Source organism: Aotus nancymaae, unplaced genomic scaffold, assembly GCF_030222135.1.
Source record: "Aotus nancymaae isolate 86718 unplaced genomic scaffold, 86718_ANA_hifiasm-v0.15.2.pri h1tg000010l, whole genome shotgun sequence".
Taxonomy (NCBI): Eukaryota; Metazoa; Chordata; class Mammalia; order Primates; family Aotidae; genus Aotus; species Aotus nancymaae.
The window spans coordinates 40622875-40650280 of NW_026988421.1; the positions used below are offsets into that span (position 1 = coordinate 40622875).

At 35.1% G+C, this 27406-nt stretch overlaps 1 protein-coding gene across 4 annotated transcripts in view; it reads right to left on the reverse strand.

The window, feature by feature from the left end:
- The window catches only part of KIF20B (kinesin family member 20B), a 68217-nt gene extending 41468 nt beyond the window's left edge, over window positions 1-26749 (reverse strand). For 3 of the 4 annotated variants that reach the window (XM_012454755.2, XM_012454753.2, XM_012454751.2), the window contains exons 1-17: window positions 26659-26749; window positions 23547-23694; window positions 18387-18473; window positions 18179-18295; window positions 17581-17719; window positions 16480-16664; window positions 14301-14337; window positions 13189-13416; window positions 11838-11949; window positions 10894-10965; window positions 10354-10500; window positions 9227-9389; window positions 8393-8680; window positions 3943-4082; window positions 2885-3023; window positions 1362-1590; window positions 122-162 (exon numbers count right to left, since the gene is read on the reverse strand). In XM_012454755.2, coding sequence (XP_012310178.2) covers window positions 122-162; window positions 1362-1590; window positions 2885-3023; window positions 3943-4082; window positions 8393-8680; window positions 9227-9389; window positions 10354-10500; window positions 10894-10965; window positions 11838-11949; window positions 13189-13416; window positions 14301-14337; window positions 16480-16664; window positions 17581-17719; window positions 18179-18295; window positions 18387-18473; window positions 23547-23693 — 2271 coding nt within the window. In that variant the 5' untranslated portion in view covers window position 23694; window positions 26659-26749. The remainder of the gene's footprint in view (window positions 1-121; window positions 163-1361; window positions 1591-2884; window positions 3024-3942; window positions 4083-8392; window positions 8681-9226; window positions 9390-10353; window positions 10501-10893; window positions 10966-11837; window positions 11950-13188; window positions 13417-14300; window positions 14338-16479; window positions 16665-17580; window positions 17720-18178; window positions 18296-18386; window positions 18474-23546; window positions 23695-26658) is intronic. The other variant, XM_012454754.2, reaches the window with a different exon arrangement.
- Between the last annotated feature and the right edge of the window lie 657 nt (window positions 26750-27406).

Consider the following 27406-nt stretch of genomic DNA (forward strand, 5'->3'; position numbering starts at 1 on the left):
CATACCAAGAGACAACTATATTACTGTTTCTTTACTTATTTTTTAAAATAAACATATCTGGTCATCATTCATATCCCTTTGTTAATACCTTATCAAGTCAAAATAAAGCTTAAAGCATTACCTTATTAGATATCTCAAGCTCTTGAATCAATGAATCTGATTCTGAAAAAGTAAAGAATATTGAAAATAAATATCTAAGCATCTAAAAACACATATCACTGAATAACTATGAAACATATGCTGCTGTAGTAACACTTCACTGTTATATTCAATAAAAAGGAATTTGACGGCACTAGAAGCACACCCTATTCATTTTTTAAAATCTGCTAATTCAACCACAACAGGGTAACGTTTCAGAAAAAAGCCACTTTTAAAACTTAGGATAAAAATAGGTGGCATAAGCTAAACAGTAAAGAACTGGCATAACATTAGAGAAGTAAAGAAGCTAGTGCCTTTTTAGAACATTTCATAATGCAAAGGCACCACTTACATGTGATTTTCTACCCATCTTGTTTCACACAAGAAAGGGCAGACACCAGAGCAGTTATTGCAACTAATTCTTAAAATGCAGATATTATAAACAATTCTATATCTCTATATAAAATGCCCTCAGCATGGTGGCACATGTCTGTAGTCCAAGCTACTCAGGAGACTGAGGTGAAAGGATCACTTGAGCCCAGGAGGTGGAAACTGCAGTTTCCATGATCATGCCTCTGCACTCCAGCCTGGATGACAGAGTAAGACCCTGTCTAAAAAAAAAAAAAAAGGAAGAAAGAAAAAAAGAAAAAAAAATGTCCTCCTAGTTAGACTGAAGTATCAATCTAACAAATTGCTTTAAACCACTCCACAGTAGTTACTCTACCCCAAGAGTTAATCTTCTAAACTGCAAGAGTTCATAAAGAATATAGAACAAGGCCAGGCACAGAATGGCTCATGCCTGTAATCCCAGCACTTTGGGAGGCTGAGGCTGGGAGAATTGCTTGAGCCCAGGAGTAGAAGGCTGCAGTGAGCTGTGATGCCAGCACTTCACTCAGCGAGACACTGTCATTAAAAAAAAAAAAAAAAAAGAATATGTAACAAAATTTACGGCTTTACTTATAAAATTAATACTTGGTTTGATTTTTTGTTGTTGAGACCTCATTTTCTAACAATATTGGTCCAAAACAAATGAAGGTCAAAAAACATTTTTAGTAATAAATTACTACAAAGTCATACAAATGGTAAAATATTAAAATACGTTACCTAGATGAAAGAATTTTCTGGTCAGTATGGTAAATGAGCTACATAAATCTCTTATACTTACCAAGAGTACTTTTTATGTGTTTACAATATCTAAATAGAGGTAAAATATATCCACTTACCATTTTCTCTCTTTTTTAGCTTTTCTTTGGTTTTGATTAATTCTTCTTTGGTTTTAGCTAATTCAGCTTTAATTTGATTAAACTTTAGTTCTAAGCAAGCAATAGCTTCCTGGGGGTCAGCAAGAGATGCAATATATAAGTGAGCAATTTCAGCCTGTTTCTTAATATCAGCGACATTATCTTGAAGAGAATCAATAATGTCTTCAAATCCTACATAATTACGTGCTTCCTAAAAATAGCAAAAACCACATGCCTAATATTAACAGTAGATTTCACCCTTTACATGTGGTACCATCTAATTTAGACAGTTTTTTTAAAAAAGCAAAAAATTCACCACTTTAAATTCTTTAAAATAAATTATATAGAAGCATCTCCAATTACGAAAACACTGTGTTCTATTATTTATTTCCTGTTGTATAGACCATGAGGCATATTTTCTCATAAAAACAATGTTACAAACTGTGACAAATCATTATAGAACAATTATTATCTAGTTTAGGTATAGTTTCAATTACATAATGAGCCTTAAAAGGCTTTGTTGGGATAGTGCATGAAACAAACCTCCATTTTCACAACTCAGTCAATCCCAAAGCATGTCAAGGATATATAAGGTTTGACAGAAGTCTGGACATCACTGTCACAGACCCCTGAGCTGAGTAATTAAAAAACAAAACAAAAACGAATAACTTCCCCAAAAAATTGATCAATTTCAGCTTCAGTGGAAGCAGCAGAAAAGGATAATTTTCCTTACATTACAAATAGAGAATAAGCTGAGCACAGTGGTGTGCACCTGTAATCTCAGCTACTTGGGAGGGTGAGGCAGGAGGACTGCTTGAAGCCAGGAATTCAAGATCAGCCTGGGCAACACATTGAGACCCTATCTATAAAACTATAATAAATAAATAAATAGACAAAAAAAATTTTAAAAGAGTAGGAAATAGTAGTTGCCCAGCAAGGGCAACCGTTTTACATATAAACATTTTTGTTTTAATCAGAACAGCAAGTAAGTGACCTCTTAGGTCTCTTATACCTTTAAAATATTTTTTATTTAAAAATGTTAAGCAAGACAAATCTGAGGGGGTTATTCTAAAATCATGCAAAAAAGAATCTATTGGCCGACAATACAATGTTTCAAGCAATACCAAAATAAGATACAAATATAACAGAGAGACAAATTTTTCAAAGACCAACCACTATATTTAAATTCTTTTTGCTTAGATTCCTAACAAAACATGCCTAATTATAATAAAGCTATGGCCGGGCGTGGTGGCTCACGCCTATAATCCTAGCACTTTGGGAGGCTGAGGTGGGGGATCACCTGAGGCCGGGAGTTCAAAACCAGCCTGGTCATCATGGTTAAACTCGATCTTTATAAAGAAATAAAAATAATAATAACAATAAAGCTACAACACTAAACATCCTTTTAATTCTAAACTACCTGATATTTCTCATCATTGATGTGGTACACTAAACCCTGGAACCAAAACCTCATTGGATATATTTAAATATTTCAATTAACAAACCTGAGTTTCAACTTTTATGGCACAAACATCTTTCACTGGTTCTTCTTGAGTGTCACATTTACCAACCAAATCCTTGAAGATAGCCAAACGACGTTCAGCATTTTCTTCTAATATCTCTCGTTCTTGAAGCAGAGTTTCCCTTCATAATACAAATTTAGCCCATTAAAAAACAGAAAAGAAACTACTTTTTTTGTTTTAAACATCTAAGATTATGTATATTATAGATTAAAAGAAAATTTAGGCCAGGTGCAATGGCTCACACCTGTAATCCCAGCACTTTGAGAGGCTGAGGCAGGTAGATCACTTCAGGCCAGGAGTTCGAAACCAGCCTGGCCAACATGGTGAAACCCTGTCTCTACTAAAAACATAAAAATTAGCCGGGTATGGTGGTGCGCGCCTGTGATCCCAGCTACTTGGGAGGCTAAGGCAGGAGAGGCTATGGCAGAAGAATGGCAAAATCCTGGGAGGTGGAGGTTGCAGTGAGTCGAGATCGCACCACTGCATTCCAGCCTGGATAACAGAGCAAGACTCCATCTCAAAAAATAAAAATTAAGGCTAAAATTTTAAAAAGAGAGAAAGAAAATTTACATAACCATGCATGGGATTAGTAACAGCTATATCCTTTTTTTTTTTTTTTTTTCTCTCTGAGACAGAGCCTCACTCTGTCACCCAAGCAGGAATGCAGTGGCATAATCTCAGTTTACTACAATCTGCACCTTCCAGGTTCAAGAGATTCTCATGCCTCAGCCTCCCAAGAAGCTGGGACTTCAGGCACACGCCAGCACACCCAGCTAATTTTTCTATTTTTAGTAGAGACAGGGGTTCACCATGTTAGCCAAGCTGGTCTTAACCTCCTGACCACCCACCTAGGCCTCCCAAAATGCTGGGATTATAGCTGTGAGCCACCACACCAGACCAGTAACAACTATTTTCGAGCTTTTATAAGAAGATAGTAATTCAGAAGCCATCTAATATAAGAACAAGTAAGTTAAGTCAAATAAACTTAAAAAGTAAATAAAATCCTCAATTTTTACTTGGACATGAAAGAAATAACTTACTTAAAGTCTGCTTCCCGTTGAGCCCAATATTGAGTAAACTCCTGTGTAACTTCTTCTCGAATTTTAAATTCCAATGTTAACTTTTCCTTCTTTTCATTTATCAGTTTTTTTTTCAAGTCTTCTATTAAGTCCAACAGTTTCTGTAACATGTGTAAAAAAATTCTTATAAAAGAATAAATATATCCCAAGAGAAATACCATCCAACTGTGCAAAAAATTAAACTTTTCATTTAGTCAATTATAATTATGCATCCTTTTTAATAGTGACAATGTTTTCTCTGCAAAAAATATACATTTGCAGAGATTCATTAATCTGATAAATCAGGTTGGCCTCTCCACTTTTTAGAAATAGACCTTTGGTAACTGAAATGTCTCACTGTGTAGCTATACTAAGAAATAAGTAAAGTATAATTTGAGCATTTATTATCAAGAACAACTCTGAGGAGTTCTATATTTGTTTCATTTAATCCACACAACTTTCTGTGAGCTTGGCATCATCTATATTTCATAGGTGGGGAACATAAGGATCAGATCTCTGGTAAATGCTAAAAGTTTAGTTTAAAAGTGGCCTCTAAAAGTCTAAAGCCTAAGGATTGTATACAGCAGAAAAGTTGCTAAGAACACCCACTAACCAATCTGTCAAAGAAAGATGTTACATAAACTTATCTTATTAGGCTGTTATAACTATCCAGATGTCAGCAGCAATTCTATAGCCTTCGAAACACATAATCATGAAAAATGTACAATATATAAAGCAACAAATAAAACACTTAACATGACCAGTATACATTCATAACATAAATTGTAGCATTATGAAAACAGCTTCATATTCTTTTTAATGTTTCTAATTAAAGCTACTCAACAAATTAAACAATAAACTCTAAGCTACAGATCTTCCAAACTTTATATTTGAAAACAGTTCTATAGATAGCCTGACTTTGAAACTCTGCCTCTAAGAATTTATATTAAAGAAATAATTATAATATGACCCGAACCCATAGTCTGGCTGTATGAACACTGATCACAGTACTGTTGTTCTGTGGTAGTAGTTGTGTATAAATAAAGAAAAAGTGAATCCAACTCAACCAAACTTAAGGGATTGGTTCAATTATGGTACTATCATACGGTAAACCATTGTAATCAATAATGATAACCTATATTAATAATTCAAACTTTTCTTTTTCTTTTTTTTTTTGAGACAGAGTCTTGCTCTGTTGCCCAGGCTGAAGTACAATGGTGCAATTTCGGCTCATTGCAGCCTCTGCCTCGCCACGTTCCAGCGATTCTCCTGCCCCAGCCTCCTACGCAGCTAGGATTACAGGAGCCCGCCACCATGCCTGGCTAATTTTTGTATTTTTAGTAGAGACGGGGTTTCACCATGTAGGCCAGGCTGGTCTCAAACTCCTGATGATCTGCCTACCTCGGCCTCACAAAGTGCTGGGATTGCAGGCATGAGCCACCATGCCTGGCCAACCTATATTAATAATTCATACTTTTCACAATTTATTTTTGTATAAAGAATACCAGGTTACAAAACAGTAATATGTAATAAAAATCCATTAACACTGAGTGGTAGATTTGAGAGATCTTTATATTTAAATTTTCTTTTTCACTCTAGTATATATAATACTACTTTAATAATTTTAAACAACTACACACTATCTGTGTAAAACAATAAATAATAACTACTGAAGGAAAAATCAGAATGAATGTGGAAAAACCTTGGGAGTTTAAGAGTTTTCAATAATTAGGTTTTATCATTGTTAGCATCTGATTAAGTTGTTGCTGAAAAATATTCAGGCTATTATAGCCAAATGAATTTAAGTACATATATGCTAATATCAAGGTATTTTATAATGGTTTTTAAAAGTCCCAATCCTCTCATTAAAATGTGAATAAAGGGCTGGGCATAGTGGCTCACATCTGTAATCCCAGCGCTTTGCAAGGCAGGAGGATTGCCTGAGCCCAAGAGTTCCAGATCAGCCTGGGCAATAGAGCAAGACCTCATCTCTACAAAAAAAATTTTAAAAATTAGTTAGGGGTGGTAGCATGCGTCTGCAGTCCCATCTACTCAGGAGGCTAAGGCAGGAGGATCACTTGAGCCCAGGATTTCCAAGTAGCAGTGAGCCAATGACTATGCTATCGCACTCTAGCCTAGGAGACAGAGCAAGACTTTATCTCTAAAAGAAAAAAATAAAACAAAGCATGCAACACCTAATCATGTTGATCTTTAAATGTCAAATATTAGACAACATCTTGATGAAATTCCTTAAAATATCTAGTCAACGTTATAAGATATGCATTTACACTATATAATCTATTGCAAACTATAGCATTAAATATTTTTCTCTAGTAATTTCAGAAATTTTACTAACCAACATTATATAAAAATTTCAAGTTTGAGATGAAAAAAAGTAAAACTGGGTTTCTTTGTCTGTTCTTAAGATAAAGTCTCACTCTGGTACCCAGGCCAGAGTGCAGTGACGCAGTTATGTCTCACTGCTGCCTAGAAATCCTGGGCTCAACCAATCTTCCCACTGCAGCCTCCCAAGTATCTGGGACCACACGTATGCATCACCATGGGCTAATTGTTTTATTTTTTGTAGAAATGGGATCTCACTATGTTGCTCAGGCTGGTTTCAAACTCCTGAGCTCAAGCAATCCTCCTACCTCAGCTTCCCAAAGTGCCGGAATTATAGGTGTGAACCAGTACACCAGCCAATCTAGACTATTAATGGCTCCCTTTTGTTACTGCAGGAGGTACTATTTAATACATTACAAAAGCCAAAGTAACAAGGTCTAATCACACAGTGAGCAGATAAACTGAGACTTGTACTACATCAGAAGCTATCATTCTTGTTTCCAAACATATGTTCAATAATTGCTTTCAGGGACATGAAAGTAAAGTATTAAAATGAGTATTTAACCCAATATATCATCCATCTACTTGTACTTTTACAATCCAAAAAGAGTACTGTGATATGTGTTATGTCAACACCATTAAAGCACACCCATGAACAGAGGTCTACTAGTGTGCCTCAGACACTGGTAAGAGGACTCCATGTATACTCACGGAGTTATGGCCAATTAAAGAGGGAAATGGGTGGCCAAGTGCAGTGGCTCACGCCTGTAATCCCAACACTTTGGTAGGCCGAGGAGGGCAAATCACGAGATCAGGAGTTTGAGATCAGCCTGGCCAAAATGGTGAAACCCATCTCTACTAAAAATACAAAAAAAAATTAGCTGGGCATGGTGGCGCACGCCTATAATCCCAGCTACTCGGGAGGCTGAAGCAAGAGAATCACTTGAACCCATGAGGCAGAGGTTGCAGTGAGTTGAGATCGTGCCACTGCACTCCAGCCTGGGCAACAGGGTGAGACTCCGTCTCAAATATATATATATATGTATATGTATACATATATATATGTACACACGTACATACATACATATATATATCTCTCAACTATAATTGGACATAGGCTAAAATAACAACTGTTAAATCTTATTTATTTGTCATAAAAACAAGATGACAAACAATTTGTTTTTGAAGATATGGGATCATAGGTACTTGGTAGATACTCTTAGCACTTGTATTTGAGATTACAAACTAAAAGTCTGATGGAATACATAAAATCACTTAGAAAAAGGATACTCACATGGTCTATAAGTATCACCCTAGAGATAATATGCTTTTAAAATAAAGATTTGAAATACTGTATCTTAACCAAGTGAACAAAACTTAGCATCCCTAAGAATGGAAAAATCAGACATCGTGTGGCTCTTGGTGTGATTCGATGGGAAATTCACAACTTAACCTATATAAAATGCTTTCTTAATGTATTAAATCTAAATTATGAAGAAATAATCAGACAAATCTAGACTGCAGGTATTCTATGAGAAAACTAGCATCCACTTTTCAAAAATATCAGTGCTAGATTAGAAATGACTGAAGAAACATAAGAATCAAAAGCAATGTGTTAACTCTGGCGGTAGACAAAAACAAAGTGGCTATAAGGAACATATTGGGAACACTGGAGAAATCTGAATACAAACAGTATATGAGGATATATTAGTGTATCAGTGTTAAATTTCTTGAATATGAAAATTTCATGGTCTTGTGATCATGACAAAATGTCCATATTCTTAGAAAATACATGTTCAAATATTTAGTTGTAAGGTATCATTATGTCTGGATCTTATTTTCACATAGTACAGGCCAAAAACTGTGTATCTGCATACTCATAAAATGACAACTGGAGAATCCAGGTGAAGAGGAAATGAGTATTCATTGTACTAGTCTTTCTATAGGTTTGAAATTTTTCAAAATATAAAGTTGAACACAAAAACTTCAGTGTATTGTCAAAAAAAACTGACAAGAAGAGAGTCATAAGATTTAACCTTAACTTCAGAATAAAAAGATAAGCATAGAAGTATGAGTTCTTAATACATACTCTGTTCTCCTTGTGGCTAATGAAAGCCTTATTTTCCTCTAATGTTTTATCTAGATCTTCATAAATGAGTTCACTTTCCACATTTTTAGTTTCTTCAGCATTTTCTAGCTCCTCAATCAAATCCTCGTCTTCCACCAAATCTTCCAGACTATTTTCCCATGAAATGGTGGCTCTTTTTACATTTGATATTTTATTATCTGAATTACTGTCTAGTGATACATCTTGAGAAGATCTGACAGATCCAAGTAATTTCTCTTGAGAAGAATTTAAAGTGTCTGGAACACAAACCTGTTAAAATAGTCAATGTGACTTTTAAAACAGAAAAGACAAGAACTGTCCACTAGAAAATGATTATTTTAAAAATTTAAGTCAAATGAAAATTCAGCATTAAAGGAAAAACTATTCAAACAAACATACCAACAGGAACTAGCACTCCTAAATGAACATTCTGATAGGAAAAAAGCTACTTACATATGTAAACTAGAGGAAAAATCTATCTTCCTGGGCTAAGTGTTTAGTATTAATCTTTGCAGAGGGTTTTCCAATTACCTAGGAGTACTAAATGAACCAGATGAATGGCAAAAACATAATTCATTCCAAAAATACTCATTAATTTCTAACTGATATTTATTATTAACTCATTACTAAAGGTCGTTTTAACCCTAGCATGGGTAACTTTCAATCCTTTCTCATGTCTTCCTACTTGGTCAAATACTTACATTTTTAATTTTCAGTTATCTCCTAGGCTTACTGTATTAAGTACAAAATATTTATTTCAAGAAAAACCGTTAATATTCTAATAATAAGAAGAGGCTTAATAAAATACATATTTACTTTTTGTGCAATTGCTGAGAACTTCAATACATTGAGTGTTTCATCATAGGCTAAATAACACTGGCTGATGTTGACAATCATACATATTTTCCCTTTACCATTAAAAAAACTTTGAAAATAGTGAGTCAGTTTACTTTCCCGGAAAGGCACATGCTGTTGAAACCTATGAAAAAAATTTTCAAAACACACTGTAAGTTAAAACAAATCTCATGAAGTCAGGGTGCTGACAAATTTTACAAAGAAATAATTAATCCACCTATCATGAAATTAAACTTTACATTAGAGATTAGTTCCAAATGTAATAGTCCTTCTCAGTTTTCTTTTTTCTTGTTTGTTTTTATTTCTGTTTTGAGACAGGGTCTAGCTTGGCTACCCAGACTGGAGTACAGTGGCACAATCATAGCTCACTGTAGCCTCAACCTTCTAGGCTCAAGCGATCCTCTGGCCTTTGCCTCCAGCGTAGCTGGGACTATGGGTGTCTGCCACCACATCTGGTTAATTTTTTTATTTTTATTTTTAGTAGAGATGAGGCTGGTCTTGAACTCCTGGGCTCAAGCAATCCTCCTGCCTTGGCCTCCAAAAGTGTTGAGATTACAGGCATAAGCCACCATGTCTGGCTGTTTGTTTTAACTGCTGCTACTAACAATAACCCACTATATAAAATTCAAAGAAAATCACATTTAACTGGGTTATGTTCCCTAGAATACAGCAACTGTCAAGAGATGTCCTAAAACACCTTAACTAGAAATGATGAAGGCTGATTTTTATTTACTCAGTCTAAAATGCTAATTAATGCAAAAATCTATTGCATCTAGGACCACATACAATGCATTAATAAAGTGGTTTTAGATCCTAAACCAGCATTAGAAGCTTCTCACTTACAGTGTCTGCTGGTACAGATTTGCCATGGAAAATACTGACTTTTCTTGAAGAGTTATTGGCATCAACTGACATTCCTATCATTTTCTTTAATCCAACCCCTCTTAAGTACTTTAATCACAATCCATACACAGTCATTACATAAGACATAGGTTAAAAATCAAAAAATAACTTCCTAAAAACAAAGAAGTTGAAAGTTTAAATACTATAATATTTAATATGCTAGTAACACTTTCAGAAACACTTACTTTGACTTTTCACTATTCTTCAAGACATTAATACACTTTCCCAGAGTCAATAAAGAAGTGTTGATATTCCCAGTCTCTCTTAACCTTTCACCTTCATTCTGTGTCTTCATGCTTCGTTCTGAACCAGCGAGATCACATAAAGATAATCTGAATTAACAACAACAACAAAATTACTTTAAAAGTTCTTCAGAACAGTTACAAATAATTACCATTTAAAGAATATTTGTTCGGGTGTGGTGGCTCACGCCTGTAATCCCAGGACTTTAGGAGGCCGAGGCAGGTGGATTACATGGTCAGAGTTTGAGACCAGCCTGGCTAGCATGGTGAAACCCTGTCTCTACCAAAAATACAAAAATTAGCCAGGCATGGCGGCACATGCCTGTAATCGCAGCTACTCGGGAGGCTGAGGTAAGAGAATCACTTGAACCCAGGAAATGGAGGTTTCAGGGAGCTGAAATTGTGCCACTGCACTCCAGCCTGGGCGACACAGTAAGACTCCATCTCAAAATAAAAACAAACAAAAAAGAATATTCAACTTACTCACTGACTCGAATTACATGAGACACTTCAGAATCTTCAATCTGTAATATTCTAATAGTGAATATGCTGTGGCTGAAATACAAAGATCAAATGTTATCTTTACATTTTTAAATTCTGCATTCTAAATAGGAAAGGCAAGTATCCAAACCAACCTTATTTTTACCCTAGTATTACCTGCAGTCCACCATTGCATTTTCCAGCCAGCTGCTAGATATTTCAACCAAGTGTTCTGTCACCTACATACCCAAATGCCTAAAATCATCTTTTGCCTAGCCCTAAGTCCCTCAAATTATCTCCTCTTGACAGTCCAACTTCTAATAACATCATTTATAATAAAGTCACAATTTGTTTGAAAAGATAGTATTAGTTAAAATGGTATTATGTACAGCTAGCTAACATTCTGGAAATATACCTAAAGCAAAGCATACATTTGACCTATAGATCCGTATCTTGTATTGTCCCATGCCCAACTATTGGAATAGGGCTCTTTCTCTCTTAAGAAAAAGCCTGTTTAATTATCTCATTGCTCAAACTGATTTCCTTTGCCTCTCATCTTCCAATCCCATCAAAAACATCTTTCCTTAACCCCTTGAGATTATAACCTCACTCAGTATACATATAGTATTCACGGGATAAGTGAGAAAGATCCAGAGAAAAGGCCACCATTATTAGCAATTCCAAAAATACTGAGCTTAGATACTGACATAAAGAAAGAGTAAAAATACCTGAGAGACTTTCTATAAATTAATAAACCTGCCAGGATACAAAACAGTTCTGATAAATGTGTTTAGTGTTATTTAGTTTGCAAAATGTTGTTTATGCCATATGAATTTATTTAACATGAGCGAACTTACTGCCCCCTTTAATCTAAAATTAGCTGTATTTAAATTAGCATAGAATACCATAGGTGACAGGAGTTTACTCTTACAGAGTTTATTCTTTACCTTCTACTGGAAGCATTATTCAATTTTGTGAAGGCAACACTCTGGTGCTTTATTCCTAGTTTTAAAAGTCTATAGGCTTCTTTGGAATCAAATACTTGAATCCATTGTAGATCTTTAAAAAATAAAGAGGATTATATATTAATTTATTGAAACAAAGAATGTGTTCTACAATGTAATCTCTGAAGTCTTTTCCTAGTGACATATAATGAAATCTTTCTCCTAACAACACATCCTAGCGAGAGTCAATTCAGCTATTTCAGGATATACGAGAGGAGATTATAACAATGTTCCAGTATTTAAATTACACAAACACATGAAGTAAATGTTTTTCAACAGAATCTGCCAAAGGGAAAATCAAATACGGTAACAATTCCTTAGAATTAGACACTAGGGGAAAAAAGGAGAGGCAAAATACAGTACAGATTAAACCTATAAAACTACCTAGTTATTAAACACTCAATATTGTAATTTATTAGTGAACCATAAAATCAAATCTATTGAATCACGACCAGTATTTTATTTTGTTTTTGTTTTTTTTTTTTTTGGAGACAGGGTCTCACTCTGTTGCCCCAGCCAAGAGTGCAAAGGCATGACCATGGCTCTCTACAGCCTCGATCTCTTAGACTCAAGTGATCCTCCTGCCTCAGCCTCCTGAGTAGCTGGGACTACAGATGCATGCTACCATGCCAGGCTAATTTTTGTATTTTTTGTACAGATAGTGTTTTGCCATGTTGCCCAAGCCAGTTTCGAACTCCTGAGCTCAAGTGATCCACCCATCTCAGCCTCCCAAAGTCCTGGGATTACAGATGTGAACCGCTGCATCTGGCCAGCATTTTATAGAAATGACATAGAATATAGAAAATATCACAGCGCATTCCTTGTAGTAAAAGTATAATTAACGAAACTTCTGAGTTGTAAATATTCCATATGCGTATATATACATGCATGTAGGTACTGAGTGATGATGTTATTAATATGTATTTCTGACTGTGAGTAATTGTTTCAAAAGGTTAGAAAAATCACTCTGGAAAGACAGTAACATTTCATAGCACCAAAATTTGGACACTGTTACAAAGCAGGAGAATAATGTGAATATAACCATACACAGCTTTTCTCATCACCACAAATCCAACTAATGATACTCAAGCAAATACAATACCAAAATAGACCCTTTTATATTCAAGTTTAATAAATATACCAAAATATACTTCCAAAGCACAAAATTCTCTTCTTCTCTTAATGTTAATAATTAGTGTTACAATTTTCAATTTCCTGTTTACTTTCCTACAGCTATCACAAAGTCCAGGGAGGGAACTTTGGAGCAATGAAATAAAAATATTCATTAGTATACCTTTTATAAAAGAATAGCCCTTTACATCTTGGGAAAGGCGCAGCATCTTTCTCTTTTGGAACTTAGACGATACAGGAACAAACAAATCATAAATACACTCATTGTAAATTTCAAAGAAAGAAACCCACACAGAAAATTTTATATTATTAGCCATATTCAAATGAGCTTGTTCACAATCTTTCATGGATTCTTCAAATTCTGAGATATTCAAAGAGTTTGTTAAACTTCCTACAAAAAAAAAAAAAAAAAGCAATAATCACCTTAGTAAGCAACTGACTAAATATGTGACCAAAGTATAGATCAATTCCCAGACTTGAAAAAGCAAGTATGCTTGATCTTTTGACCATCTATGTTTAACACTTTTTGGAACAAAGGAAGATATAAGTAATATTTGGATTAACCAAAGTTAGACTACTTCTTATCCTTCCTGTCTTTTTGAAAATATGTTAATGAACCAAATAGAAATTAAATGTAAAAGACAAAGAAAAACAAGAGTGTCTCTCAAATTCAATATTAAAACTGTAACCAGCAAAAGGAATATCTGCAATATTTAATATAAACAAAACATTACAATGACTGACATTTCATATAAATATGTATCATTTTCCCGGTATTACCAACTATGTAATTTACAGAAATTAAATTCTTAGTAATCACAGAAGAGGTCTACAAAAAGCAAATAAATAAATACAATTTTTTAAAATTTTTTTTCTTTTTTGAGACGGAGTCTCACTCTGTCGCCCAGCTGGAATGCAGTGGCGTGATCTCAGCTCACTGCAACCTTCAGCTCCCAGGTTCAAGTGATTTTCCTGCCTCAGCCTCCAAAGTTGCTGGGACTCTAGGTGCACACCACCACACCCAGCTAATTTTTGTATTTTTAGTAGAGATGGGGTTTCACCATTTTGGCCAGGATGGTCTCGATCTCCTGACCTTGTGATCCACCCGCCTCGGCCTCCCAAAGTGCTGGGATTACAGGCATGAGCCACCGCGCCTGGCCTAAAAATTTTTTAATAATAAAAATAAAACATCAGAAGTCATTTAAAAATTAAAAGCTTTTCAAATGTACTTCATATAATCAACATTGCAAAGATTAGTGAGCAAGGAAACCTTACCATAAAGAGCATCATTACTGTCATTATGCAAAGTAACCTAAAAAAGAAAGATTGATTTAAAAAATTAAAAAAACATTTTAGTTAAGGTTAAATAATCAAGATATTAATTACCTATCCAAATAAGTCACTACCAAATCACGACCTTTCATCCACTCAATTCAATGAATTATTTGATTTTTCCTAAATAATATAATTTGACAGAAAAATACAGAGAACTATGAAAAAGAATATTATCATGTATAATCCCTGTCACTCTGGTTACTATTAATATTTTAATATATTCCCCCTCTATTCTTTTCCCCATTCTTACATTGTAAGCTTTTCATCCCCATAATCAAAAATCGTTTACAACATTTGATGGCTATGTAACAGATGTGAAATGACTGAATTATTCTCTTATTATTAAACATCTAAATTATTTACCAAGTTTTGCCAGCAACAACACTATGACAAACATCTTTAGGTGTTTTCTTCTGCATTCTAATTATTTCTTTAGAAATAGAAATAAACCCATTTCCTTAGAATATACAACTAAAACTGAATTGGTGGATGAAAAGATATAAAATATTTTAAAGTTCTCATTCTTAACACAGTATTGCCAAACTGCTTTCTAGAACCATTTACGATGTATGAAAGCACATTATCTCATTCTTTTAACCCTTAAATAATTTCATAGGTGAGTAGATGAATACTGAAAAACACAATGGGCCAGGCTTGGCAGTTCATGCAATCTCAACACTTTGGAAGGCCAAGGGAGGAGGATCTCTTGAGTCCAAGAGTTCAAGTCCAGCCTAGGCAACATAGCAAGACCCCATCTCTAAAAAAAAATTAAAACAGACAGAAGTGGTGTCATACACCCATAATTCCAGCTACTCAGAGGAGGTTGAGGCAGGAGAACCACTTATGCCCAGGAGTTCAAGACAGCAATGAGCTATGATCATATCACTGTACTCCAGCCTGGATGACAAAGCAAGATCCTGTCTCTAAAAACTAAAAAAAGGAAGAAGAAAAAAAGAAACCACAATGAGGGCAGGGGAGAAGCAAACAAATAAGCCAGAAAATTTGCAACCCATAAACGAATGCATTAATAATGTATTAATTTTTTAAATGAATTTTAACAAATCAGTAAAAAAGAAATGCCAAACAATACTAGAGAAATGGACAAAGAACGTATGTGACAATTCACAGGAAAAAATTCTAAGATGTACTAATCGCCTAATTTACAATTAAGGAAATATAAAGTAACTCAAGTGACCCATTTTTCACCTATCAAAACAGACATTATTAAATACCCAATTTTGGCCTGAGTTTGGGAAAATTAGCAGCAAATACATTTGCAATGGAATGTTTCTTCACTGTAACACTGTTCAAAATAGTAGAACACAGGAACAACATAAATGTCCATCAGTGGAGACTTAGTTTTAAAAGCTGATTTAAAATTAAAACAAACAAGTTAAACACATAACTTAATAGGTAAAAGACACATGATTTAAAGTAGGAAGAGATTTAAGATACACTAAATGAAAGACCAAGTCATAGAATGATAAGCATAGTAAGATCTCTTGTTAAAAAAAAAAAAACTATATTCTACATATAAAGACAAAGATAGGAAGATATACACATCATGTATATGACCGTGTGTGTATATACAGAAAGATAGGAAGATATACACATCATGTATATGACCGTGTGTGTATATACAGATAGAAAGCTCTGTGTATGGATTTTATATACAGAGAGAAAAGGTCCAAAAAAGATACTTTCCAATCTACTAATGATTTTTTCTTTAGGAATGAAATTAAAGGAAACTTTTACCTTTTATTTCTCACATTCCCTAGTTTAACTTTTGGGTATATATTACTTTCTATATTACTTTCACAATTAAAAAACAAAAATTTAAAAAATCATATATAAAAAGTACAGTGCTGGCTCTACAATAATTAAAAAAGATTTCAGAACCATTTACATTTGTATTGTTTAAACATTCTTGCTGTTTTTATAACATAAAATAAGTAGAAAAGATGTCTTCGAATATCAAGCTTTAAATATTTTTCTCAAAAAAATAATAACAAAAAACACTACCACCACAAAACAGATTCCAATATACGGTGAAACAATCTAAAGGGTTTATAAGAAGTCAGGAATTATACGTATTTTACATACTAAAATATTTCCATACCTCTTTAATTTGCCGTAGCAATGCACTTTTGCTAGCAATTTCTTCTTTCTCTTGTTCTGATGATAACCGTAAGTATTCTCTGGATCTATGTGGTTTAAAATTCATCTTTGTATACAGTCTTTCCTGAAGACTATCAAATAATACATTCAAAGTTCGAGGCAAAATGCCAATATTTTCTTCTGTGCCTACAAAAGGAATTTTTGTGTTATACTCTCTCAGTCTAGTAGGAAAGAGATAAGTTTCCTTGTCTATTAAAGCTCCTTTTATACTATCAATAGGCAAGAGTCAACAACTAAAACAAAAATGAGAGAAGATGAGGATTACTCAGTTTTTCATCACTTTGGTATTCACTGTCTATTGACTATTATTTTATTGACTATTATTCTGATGTAAAATCTGAAATCTTACATTCAGATAATGCAACTATATTAAGATTTGTAATCACTCATAATCACAAACTACAGAAGTAAAATGAAATATAAAATGTCTTCCTAGTCATCTATGCTTAATTCTCTATATCACATTAATACTTTTTCTGGATTTTTATCATCATCTAAATCTCTATCAATGGGTAAACTATTTTTACAAATGAATTAAATAAATCTGAATTAAAAGCCAACAGCGAGGCCAGGCATGATGGCTCTTGCCTGTAATCCGAGCACTTTGGAAGGCCAAGGCAAGTGGATCACCTAATGTCAAGAGTTCGAGACCAGCCTGGCCAAAATGGTGAAACACCATCTCTACAAAAATATAAAAATTAGCTTGGCATGGTGGCGCAGGCTTGTAGTCCCAGCTACTCGGGAACCTGAGAAGCTGAGGCAGGAGAATTGCTGGAACTCGCCAGTGGAGGTTGCAGTGAGCCAAGATCACACCACTGCACTCCAGCCTGGGTGACAGAGTGAGACCCCATCTCAAAAAACAAAAAAACAAAAACAAAAAAAAACAGCCAACAGAAATACATAATCAATATGCTAGTACCATTAAAAATGAAGAAAACACTTACTAGATAATGGCAACATAACTACATGCATTTATTATAAAAATACTGAATGATTATTATGGCTTCCTTATCCTTTCCAACCAAAATATAACAATATTTACCTTGAAATGTATATGTTTTTCCTGAATTGGTTAGCCCATAAGTAAAAATCAGACGACTTTGTCCTTTCAAGAGGTCTTTTATTGGCTGCATAATGCAACCCTGAAAGAATTCCTTCTGTGTAGTTGCTGGACCAAAGACCTAAGTAAGCATTTTTAAAACAACTGCTTTTAGAAAATTCAAGTTAATATTAATAGTGTGCTCCACCCCATCACTATTGTTTAAAAATTTTTTAAGAATCATTCTTAAAACAGGTGTCACATCTCCACTCCCACAAATACACTTGATAGTTTTACTACCAGAAAGTTTTCAAGATAGAAATCTACCAGGGAATCAAGTATTCACCTAAGTTTTGAAAAGAATATTTCTTAAAAATATATTAATAATAATTTTAAGAACACTACAGTGACCTCTTTACATCCAATTATATATTTCCAGACCTGAGATTTGAGTCTTATCTTTAAGGAAAAAATACTAGAACCTAAACTCTAAGTTGCATAAGCAAAAAAATATATAGTTCATTATATACAATTATATAGCAATTTAGCCTAAGCCAAGTCTTCTCTGTAAAACAAAAAACAAAAAAAACTTCAGTTTTACCTTGGAAAAACTGAATTTCTGTGCCATCTGCCCCGAGCTTTTCTCACTTAAACGACCAAGAATGTTTTGAGGCTCTTTCAGCACAACCGTCTGGGAATCCAGAATATGCACACAGCCCTAGAATGCATACCCACAATAAATAAGAACTAGTATTTTGCCAATTTAAATGAAAGTAAAATATTAAAATTCGATTAAATTCAACACAAACCTCAGACTCATGTTCTTTTTCTGACTGTGTAAACGGTCTTATCCGAAGACAAACGTGGAGATAATCTTTAGATTCAAAACTGTTTGCCTTAAAAAATAAAGGAGAGCAAAATTTTGTTTTTGAAAGATATGGCTTTTCAGAGACCATCTTTCCTTAACATGGCTAGTTTTTACATAATTAAACGGAGGTCATAAATACTTTCTAAGCAGTCACTATTCCGCTTTTAATCATGTTAGAAAAACAACAAATCTATTTAAATAAAAACAAAATACACCACAAAAGATTCAATTTCCTTCACCTTCTGTATTTATATGTGAAGTTTATAATAAGCCTTTTTTCCACAAAAGTCTAATTAATGAGGCCCTAAGTCACTGGAAAATATAACTCTAGAATAAATCAAAAGTAACTAGAATATTCTATTATCCAAATGCTCAATTACATGAGGCATTCAGAATTTTTTTACTATGTACCATTCTCTTTGTTACTTTTTCTGAGGAAGAAATGTGTTTAGTTTATTTTTAAATATAATTTTAAAGAAATGTTTTAACGTTTTTTAAAAAAGATAAAAAGGAAACAACTACTTGACAAATGCAATTTACCAAAACAGACATAACTAGAAAATCTGAATAACCCAACTTCCATTAAGCAAATTCAATCCATTTTCAAACAAAATAATGCCACAAATTAATAAATAAGTAAATAATCCAGGCCCTGGTAATTTAACAGTAAATTGTATCAAACATTTAAGAAAATAATCATACAAATTGTACAGAAACTCTTTTAAGAAAACACAGAAAGATAAAAATACCTTAACTAATTTTGAGTTTGCCATAACCTGAATAACACAACTGATAAAGATAACCTCAGGAAAAATTAGAAAACAAAATACCACATTAAGATATATGCAAAATTTCCCACACAAAATACTAGCCAATATATAAAACAGGATAATACATCTGACCAAGAATGGTTTATCCTAGGAATATAAGGTCAGTTTAGCATTCAAAAAAAATCAACCCAGGCAATTAACCATATTAAAAGAATAAACGAAGAGAAACTTTTATCTCTACATATAGAAAACCAGCATTTGACAAAATTCAACATCCATATGTAATAAAAATTCTCAGCAAAGTGTAATGAATGCAAACTTCCTCATCCTGATAAACGGCACTTAAAAGATCTATAGCTAACAACCTTCTTAATAGAAATGATGCAATCTAAGATGAGTAGCAAAATGAGTAATAAGAAAAGGCTTTCTGCTTCCCCACTTCTAGTAACATTGTATTAAATTCTAGCTGGTGCAACTGGGCGTGAAGCGGGAAAGGGGATGGGAAGAAAAAAGGAGAGGTAAGGAAAAGAAAAAGAAAGGGAAGAGAAAAAAGAGGAAGAAAGGTAAAAGGGAAGGGAAGAAGAAAAAGAAGGGGAGGGAAAGGGAGAGAAGGGGAGGGTAAAGAATAGGAAAAGAAAAATGGAAGAATAAAAGGAAATGAAAAGACAAAAGTCATCCAAATTGGAAAGGAAATAATAAAATTGTCTTTATTTAGAAACAACATGAACATATGCATACAAAATGCAACAAATCTACAAAAAAACTAATGCATACTAACAGATGCTAAACATAGGTTACTTAGAGGTGTGATGGGAGGAAGGACTTACAAGGAGCCTCAAGGAAACCTTTGAGGGTGATGGATATACCCACTGTCTTGATTGTGGTGACAGTTTATAAGTGAATGCCTATGTCAAAACTTGTCAAACTGCATAATTTGAAATATATGCAGTTTTTCATTATGCCGAAAGCCACTAAAAATACTATTCACAATAGCATCAAATAACATGTTTATAAATATATTTGACAAAAGACATGACAGCCCTCTACATTGACAAGTATAAAAATAAAATACTGCTGAGACATTAAAGATCTAAATAAAATGAGGAAGAATACCATGTTCATGGATTAAGACTCAATATTGTCAAGATGTCAATTCTCTCCAAATTGATCCACAGATCTAATTCAAAGTCAAAAATTCTAAGATGCTGTCCTGTAGAAACTGGTAAGCTGATTCTAAAATTTATGAATATGCAAAGGACCTATAAAAGCCAAAATTTTCCTAGAAAAAAAAGCAAAGTTGGAGAATTCATACTACCTAATTTCAAAAGTCATTATAAAGCTACAAAAATAGACAGTGTTGTGTTGGAATAAGGACAAATAGGTCAATGGAAGAGAACAAAATCCACATAGATCCTCATAGAGAAACAGATCCACATATACACAGTCATTTGACTGTCAACAAAGTCACCAAAATAATGGGGAAAGGAAAGTCTTTTCAATATATAATGCTGAAATAACTACATCTATCTAGTTAAAAAAAAATGTATGGAGGCTGAAAAAAACAAAAGGAAAAAGTTAATCTGGGTCCCTATATCAACTGCACACACAGACTGTTCAAAATGAATCACAGATATAACTACTCAAATAAAAACTGTAAAATTTCTAGAAAAAGTAAGACAAAAACTTTGGAGAAGGCAAAGGTTTCTTAACAAGAACACACCAAAAAAATTCACCGCCCAAAAAAAAAAGTTAAATTGAATGTCTTTAAATTTTAAAATCATCAAGACACTATTAATCTGATAAATGATTTCTTTTTTTTTTTTTTTTTTTTTTGAGACGGAGTTTCGCTCTTGTTACCCAGGCTGGAGTGCAATGGTGCAATCTCGACTCACCGCAACCTCCACCTCCTGGGTTCAGGCAATTCTCCTGCCTCAGCCTCCTGAGTAGCTGGGATTACAGGCACGCGTCACTGTGTCCAGCTAATTTTTTGTATTTTTAGTAGAGACGGGGTTTCACCGTGTTGACCAGGATGGTCTCGATCTCTTGACCTCGTGATCCACCCACCTCGGCCTGCCAAAGTGCAGGATTACAGGCATGAGCCACCGCGCCCAGCCTGATAAATGATTTCTATCTAGAATACATAAAGATTTCTCACAAAACACTAATGAAACAAGCTAATTTAAATGGAGAAAAGGACCAAAGAGATACTTTACAAAAGAAAGTAGAAAAATGGCCAAGAAATAACTTGAAAAAGTGCTCACTAGAGAAGGGCAAACTAAAACCACAACAGGATACCATTACATGCTCACTAAAAATAAAGACTTACATTACCAAGTGTTGGCAAAGAGGTAAAAGCACTGGAACCTACAGACATTGCTGGTGCTGGAACAGCCACTTTGAAAACCAGTTTAGTAGTTACTTATAAAGTTAAACTTACAGTTTCTCTTCTTAGGTATTTACCAAAGAAAAATAAAAACACAAGTCCACAAAAAAGCACATGAATGTTCAGAGTGGCATTATTTGTAATGGCCTTAAACTGTAAACTACCTAAATGTCCATCAAATGGTAAATGGAAATGTGGCTTATCTGCACAACAGACAACTACTTAGCAATAAAAAGGAACAAACTACTGTTATATGATCCATGATAAATCTGAAAAACATCATGCCAACTCAGGAGTCAGTAAATTTTCCCTGTAAAGAGCCAGACAGCTAATATTTTACGCTCTAGAGACCCTATAGTCTCTGTCAATAACTTACTCAACTCTGCTGTTACAGTGCCACAACAGATGTAGTAAATAAGTAAACCAATAAGTATGGTTGTGATGAAATAAAACCTTATTTATGGACAGTGATGTTTGAAATTCATGTAACTTTTATGTTATGGAACATTATTCCTATTTTGATTTTTCTTTTACTATTTAAAAATATAAAAACCCTTCTTAGCTTGTATATAAGTATAAAAACAGGTAATACAAAAACAGGCCATTGTTTGCCAACCCTTGCATTAGAAGGAGGCAGACACAAACAGCTACATGACATATAATTCCATTTATATGCCAAGAGACACTTATCAGAATTCCCTCCTTTCTTTCTTCCCTCTCTCTTACTTTATTTATTTATGATTTAGTAAGTTGAAGTTTAAAAGGGCTTGACACAACAGGTATTAAATAAGAACTGTTATTTTATTATAATCCTAAATCCCCTTTCCTCTTCCATCATTCTTTATAAATGGGTTAGTTATCTCTAAGGCACCAAAAATTAGCATAAAATGTAACAAACAAATTATGAATGGATTGAAAAGCAAATGTATAAAGTCTACAAAGACACATAAGCAAACATTACACCCGTAGTAAGTAGGGTGGTAGAAGGATTCTTCTTCTTAGTCTAAACACTACTAAGTTTTTCTAGTTTTAAAAAATCTGCATAATTTTCAAAATGAAGGTCCACAGTTCCTAGAGGCATAGTGGAATGTTTCACGTCTTTGGCGAAATCACAGCAATACTTGACATACAAGGAACACCATGAGCTATTAGCTGGAGGAGTTCAGTTTCAACAAGAGATCACATTATCTCTTTTGATGGTGTCAACTCTCTGCTAAACTGGATCTCTCAGTGGTTGCTGTGATAAAAAGGAAGTATTACATGAAAACAACAAAGGACAAGAAATGTGGGTGGTAGTATCTAATCTGATTCTAAGGTTTGAGAAATTGTCCAGTGTGCAAAAGGCATACATATCCCATTAGTAAGGAACTGTAGTTATCAGAGAATGAAATGTTAAATTTTTGTGGCCAGATGCAGTGGATCACGCCTGTAATCAGCACTTTGGGAGGCTGAGACAGGAGGATCACTTAAGCCCAGGAGGTGAAGACAAAGCTAGGCAACATAGTGAGATCTTGCCTCTACAAAAAATTTTCAAAAATTAGCCAGGCATTGTAGATAGAGCACACCTATAGTCCCAGCTACTCAGGAGGCTGAGGAAGGAGGATTGCTTGGGCCTGGGAGATTGAGGCTGCAGTGAGCCATGAGTACAACACAGCATTCCAGCCTGGGTGACAAAGCAACATCTTGTCTCCAAAAATGAAAAAAAAAAAAATTTCTTAAGCTTGTGCCATATGGCTACTAGGTTATGGCATAAATACTTGTTGTTTAGATCTACTACTTGAAAAGGAACTGTTATATATTCATTTTGGTGTAGGACTCCATGAAAAAGTACTGAGATACAAGGTTGCCTTAAACCCAGAAAGTCTGAGAATCTCTGTTCCAGTCATATGCATATACAAATATTTCCACTCAGTCATGATAATCAACACAGTACTTTCCTTGTACTTACCTCAGCATTTGGAGCAACTAAGGAAAATTCATGAGACAGATCAAGCTTAACGCCATCAAAATTTATTTCTGAAGGCCTTGCAACTGGGTCAGCACTAAAAACATAAGACGGTCGAGATACTCCCTCTTGATTAAAATTAGATTCCATTCTGCAAGAATAACAGTAACTTCTTTAACAAGCTTAATAAGTCAGCATGTAAGCCACTCACACTTTTATAAGTCTAGCCCACTACCTCCCTCCAAATAACTAGATTTTAGAAAAGAAAACCATTACATTGCTTCATTTGTAACACAATGGCCTACAGGAAAGACAAAAGATCAACAGACTCTGTATCTAATAATTCTCAACACGGCCTACTATTTTCATAGGATATCCATTCAAAGAAGTTTCATGAGTACAGGTAATCTGTAAAGATGGTATAAAATGTTTAGTCTTTCCCTGAAATCCTCTCAAAACTCAAAGGAGATCACAGAGTAAATTATAACCTTATGTTATTTACTTAGTGACTCCTATAGAATGTTACTTACAGACTTTCTTTTAGCATTTAAAAGTTAAACTCAGTTATGTGAAAAATTACTTTCAATTTCAAATTCAAGTAAAAAGTTAAACAATAAATGTAAACACATTCCTGACACATCACAGGTTTTAAGTTAAATAGGAATAATGCATCAGCAAACTACTATAATTGAATTAAACATCAAATCACTAAACTCAAAGGTAAACTTAAGGATAATCTTAACTGAAAAATACTAACATTCTAGTATCTATTGAGAATCTACTAGGTGTATAGTTCTAGGGAGAGGGGGAAGACTCTTTGCTGTTTTTTGACAAGATTATAAAACATCCAGATTGGTGACAACCAAACTAAGGTTCGTAGTTTAAGAAAGTAGTAATAATCACCACCCACAGGTATTATATAAAATGGACCAAAGATGGCCCTTGTATAATGGACCTACATTGTATATTTCTTCACAGTTTGTAGGGACCTTAGCTCAAAAGCCCACTGGATCAAGGACCACAAATGTTTAAAATAAAAATTTAAAAGCCTGCTGGGGTGCCAAATTCTAATTCTGAAGCATTCATCTGCTTTTAATATAGCCCAAAATAAGCATATTTTTAGCCATTTAGAGCCTGCTAGGTTTGAATGCCCCATGAAATTGCACCCAACATTTGCCAGACATACAAAACCTGGGACTATCAAGGCCACTGTTGCCCTTGAGAGTTCTATGATCCAGAGACTCTCCACTGTGCAACATCACTTAGATATCTAAGCCCCTCTATGATTCTTTTCTGTACCTCGCCCCATCCCCCTTTACTTCTTTCCCCTCTGGATGGTGGCCCCTCACCCTGGTCTAGAAAAGGTCCCATATTGAGAAGGATTTCCTTTGCCTATAATCCTGTCAAAGCCCTGCCCAAATAAAGTTCCTTGTTTACTCCTGCCACCTTGTTGTCATCTTTTTTCTTGATCAGGTTGAAATTCACAAACTCATCACAAGAACATGGTTGGATTTTTTTTCCCCTCAATTGCAAAAGGACTAAGGAAAGCACTGATCTAGATAATGGGGCGGGGGGGGGGGGGGTTGCAAAATGTTAAGTACCGGCTTGACATTTCATAACACAAAGTTCATGGAAGTTCCCAGAAAATTAAAAAACATCTGTGGCTTCGAATAATAATTTTTGGTTTAAAGAAAATTGTTGATAAATCTTTTAAATTGCTGAATTAAAAAGAACATTCCTATGTATTAAAAGCAGTTATAATAAAGAAGTATTTGTTCATATGTTCATTTTTCAATGAACAAACTACTTCCTAGCATTTCTAAAACTGTTGAGATATACTGTAACTTCTTGCAATTTTAAATGACTTCTACCTATACACGGGCTTCCCAACTAAACTGGTAACTTGTTGATGCCTAGAACCTTGTCTTATATCATTCTGTATCCCCTACAACAAATTCAACGACTTATGTAAGAATAAAGACTCCCTGACTAATGACTTAAAACAATGGTTAGAAAGAAAATACTCTCTACAAAAAAAAAAAAAAAATCCTAGTCTGTAATATTATCTTTTGTGACAGCAGACTTCAAGACCTCATTTTTCATTTCATTTCTACTTTGACTGGAAAACTGCATCTTTATTTATCTTCTCTCCAATAAGAATCCACAATTGGAGACTTTGGTGAAAAACAGCAGATTCTGCTACTGAATGAGGTTTCTGAATGTGATCCACAACACACAGCCTCAAAAATAGTCTTCACAACTAAGTGATGAATATTTTATGCTATTTTGCAATTTAAAATCTGGAGTCGTGGATCTGTAATAAAACACATACACTGTTACACTACCTAACCCATAAGGCATGAACTTGTGTCAACTAGTACTTTAGCAAGGAGTATTAGAGAACTGTGCCAGACAGGCATCACTGAACCAGGGAGTGAATCGAAATGGAGATAGCCTTCTAAACTGGGGATCACAGCAGTCACTGTGCCACAAACTCTTCAGCCTGGCACTGCAAAACCCTAGAACGGCAAGCCCCAAGCACCAGGAGTCTGGAAATAAGTGCACAGACGCCACCACAGGGCTCCTCCCGCAAAAAAGGCCGTGTTACCTACCAGCCGAACAAACTGCCCACCTCAGAGCTTCAGAAAACTAGGTGTGGCAAAAGAGGCCTGTTTCTCAACAACAGAAGCAACAACAATATTAATGACTGCAAACATTTAGTACTATTGTGTGCCAGCACTAACAACTTTACACATTACCATTTAATCTTCACGAAAGCCGAAAGAAGTAGATACTTTATTGCCGCCTTTTAACTGATTAAGAAAACTAAGGTAGAGAGAGACATTAAATGAATTGTCTTGCGTCACTCAGCTAATAAGCACTGGAGGCGAGATTTAAATCCTAACCGAATTAGTATGACTCAGTCCTCGCTGCGTACCCGGTGTTCCTATCGGTCCGCAACCCAGTTCCTGAGAGTAACATCCACCGGGGTACGAGGTTACTGTCGGAGGATGTCCACACTGCTAAAGCCGTTTCCCATCTTAAGCCCCATATATGCGCAGTCACCCACCTCCTCTCCACCCCTCGCCTCTCCCCCGCCGGTTCACCCCCTCACCTGCAAAGGTCGCCTGGCTAGCCCGACCTGCGAGCAGCGCCGAGAAGCTACCGTTTTCAAATTCAAACAATGGCGGCCAGGGCACCGCACTGAACGCTGGGAGTGGGTGGGGCTCCGAAGCCCAGCTCGCTCGCGCTGCGGGCTTTCCAGTGGCTCCAGGAAGAAGCTTTCGAATATAGGGGCGGGTCTTGAAACGCGGGCAGCCAATGGGCGAAGGCAGTGTCGATTGCCGACGAGCTCGGCTCGCCGAGCGAATGGAGCGCTTTCTCGCGGCAGTTATTAAGTACCACACTGTTGACTGGTACGCCAATCTCTGATTTTTGTCTCGAGGCAATGGAGATATGGCAAAGGTCGGAGGTGAGGCCGCTGCCACTGCACTTAGTCCTGCGACTTCCCTACGGACGGGCTGAGGTGGCCGGCTAGCCACTTCCCAGTCCTGTCCCTACGAGGCCTAAAAAGGCCCCGCATCTCGGGATCCGGAGGGTCGCTTCCCTCGCTGCGACCCCATTTTGCAGCTGCCGGTCTAAAAATTGATGTAGGTAAGCTTATAAATGCTAAAACTAATGAATGCAAGATGCTAAAACAAACATTAACTGAAAGGTTGTCGGAGCAGAGAATGTTAGTATCTCAAAGAATCACCCTACCGGTCATTTCTTATTATAAAGGGAAAATATAATTTTACACTGAAGAGATTTATTAGACATACCTTAGCCAAGTGAAGATACTTGACATCACTAATATTACCTAA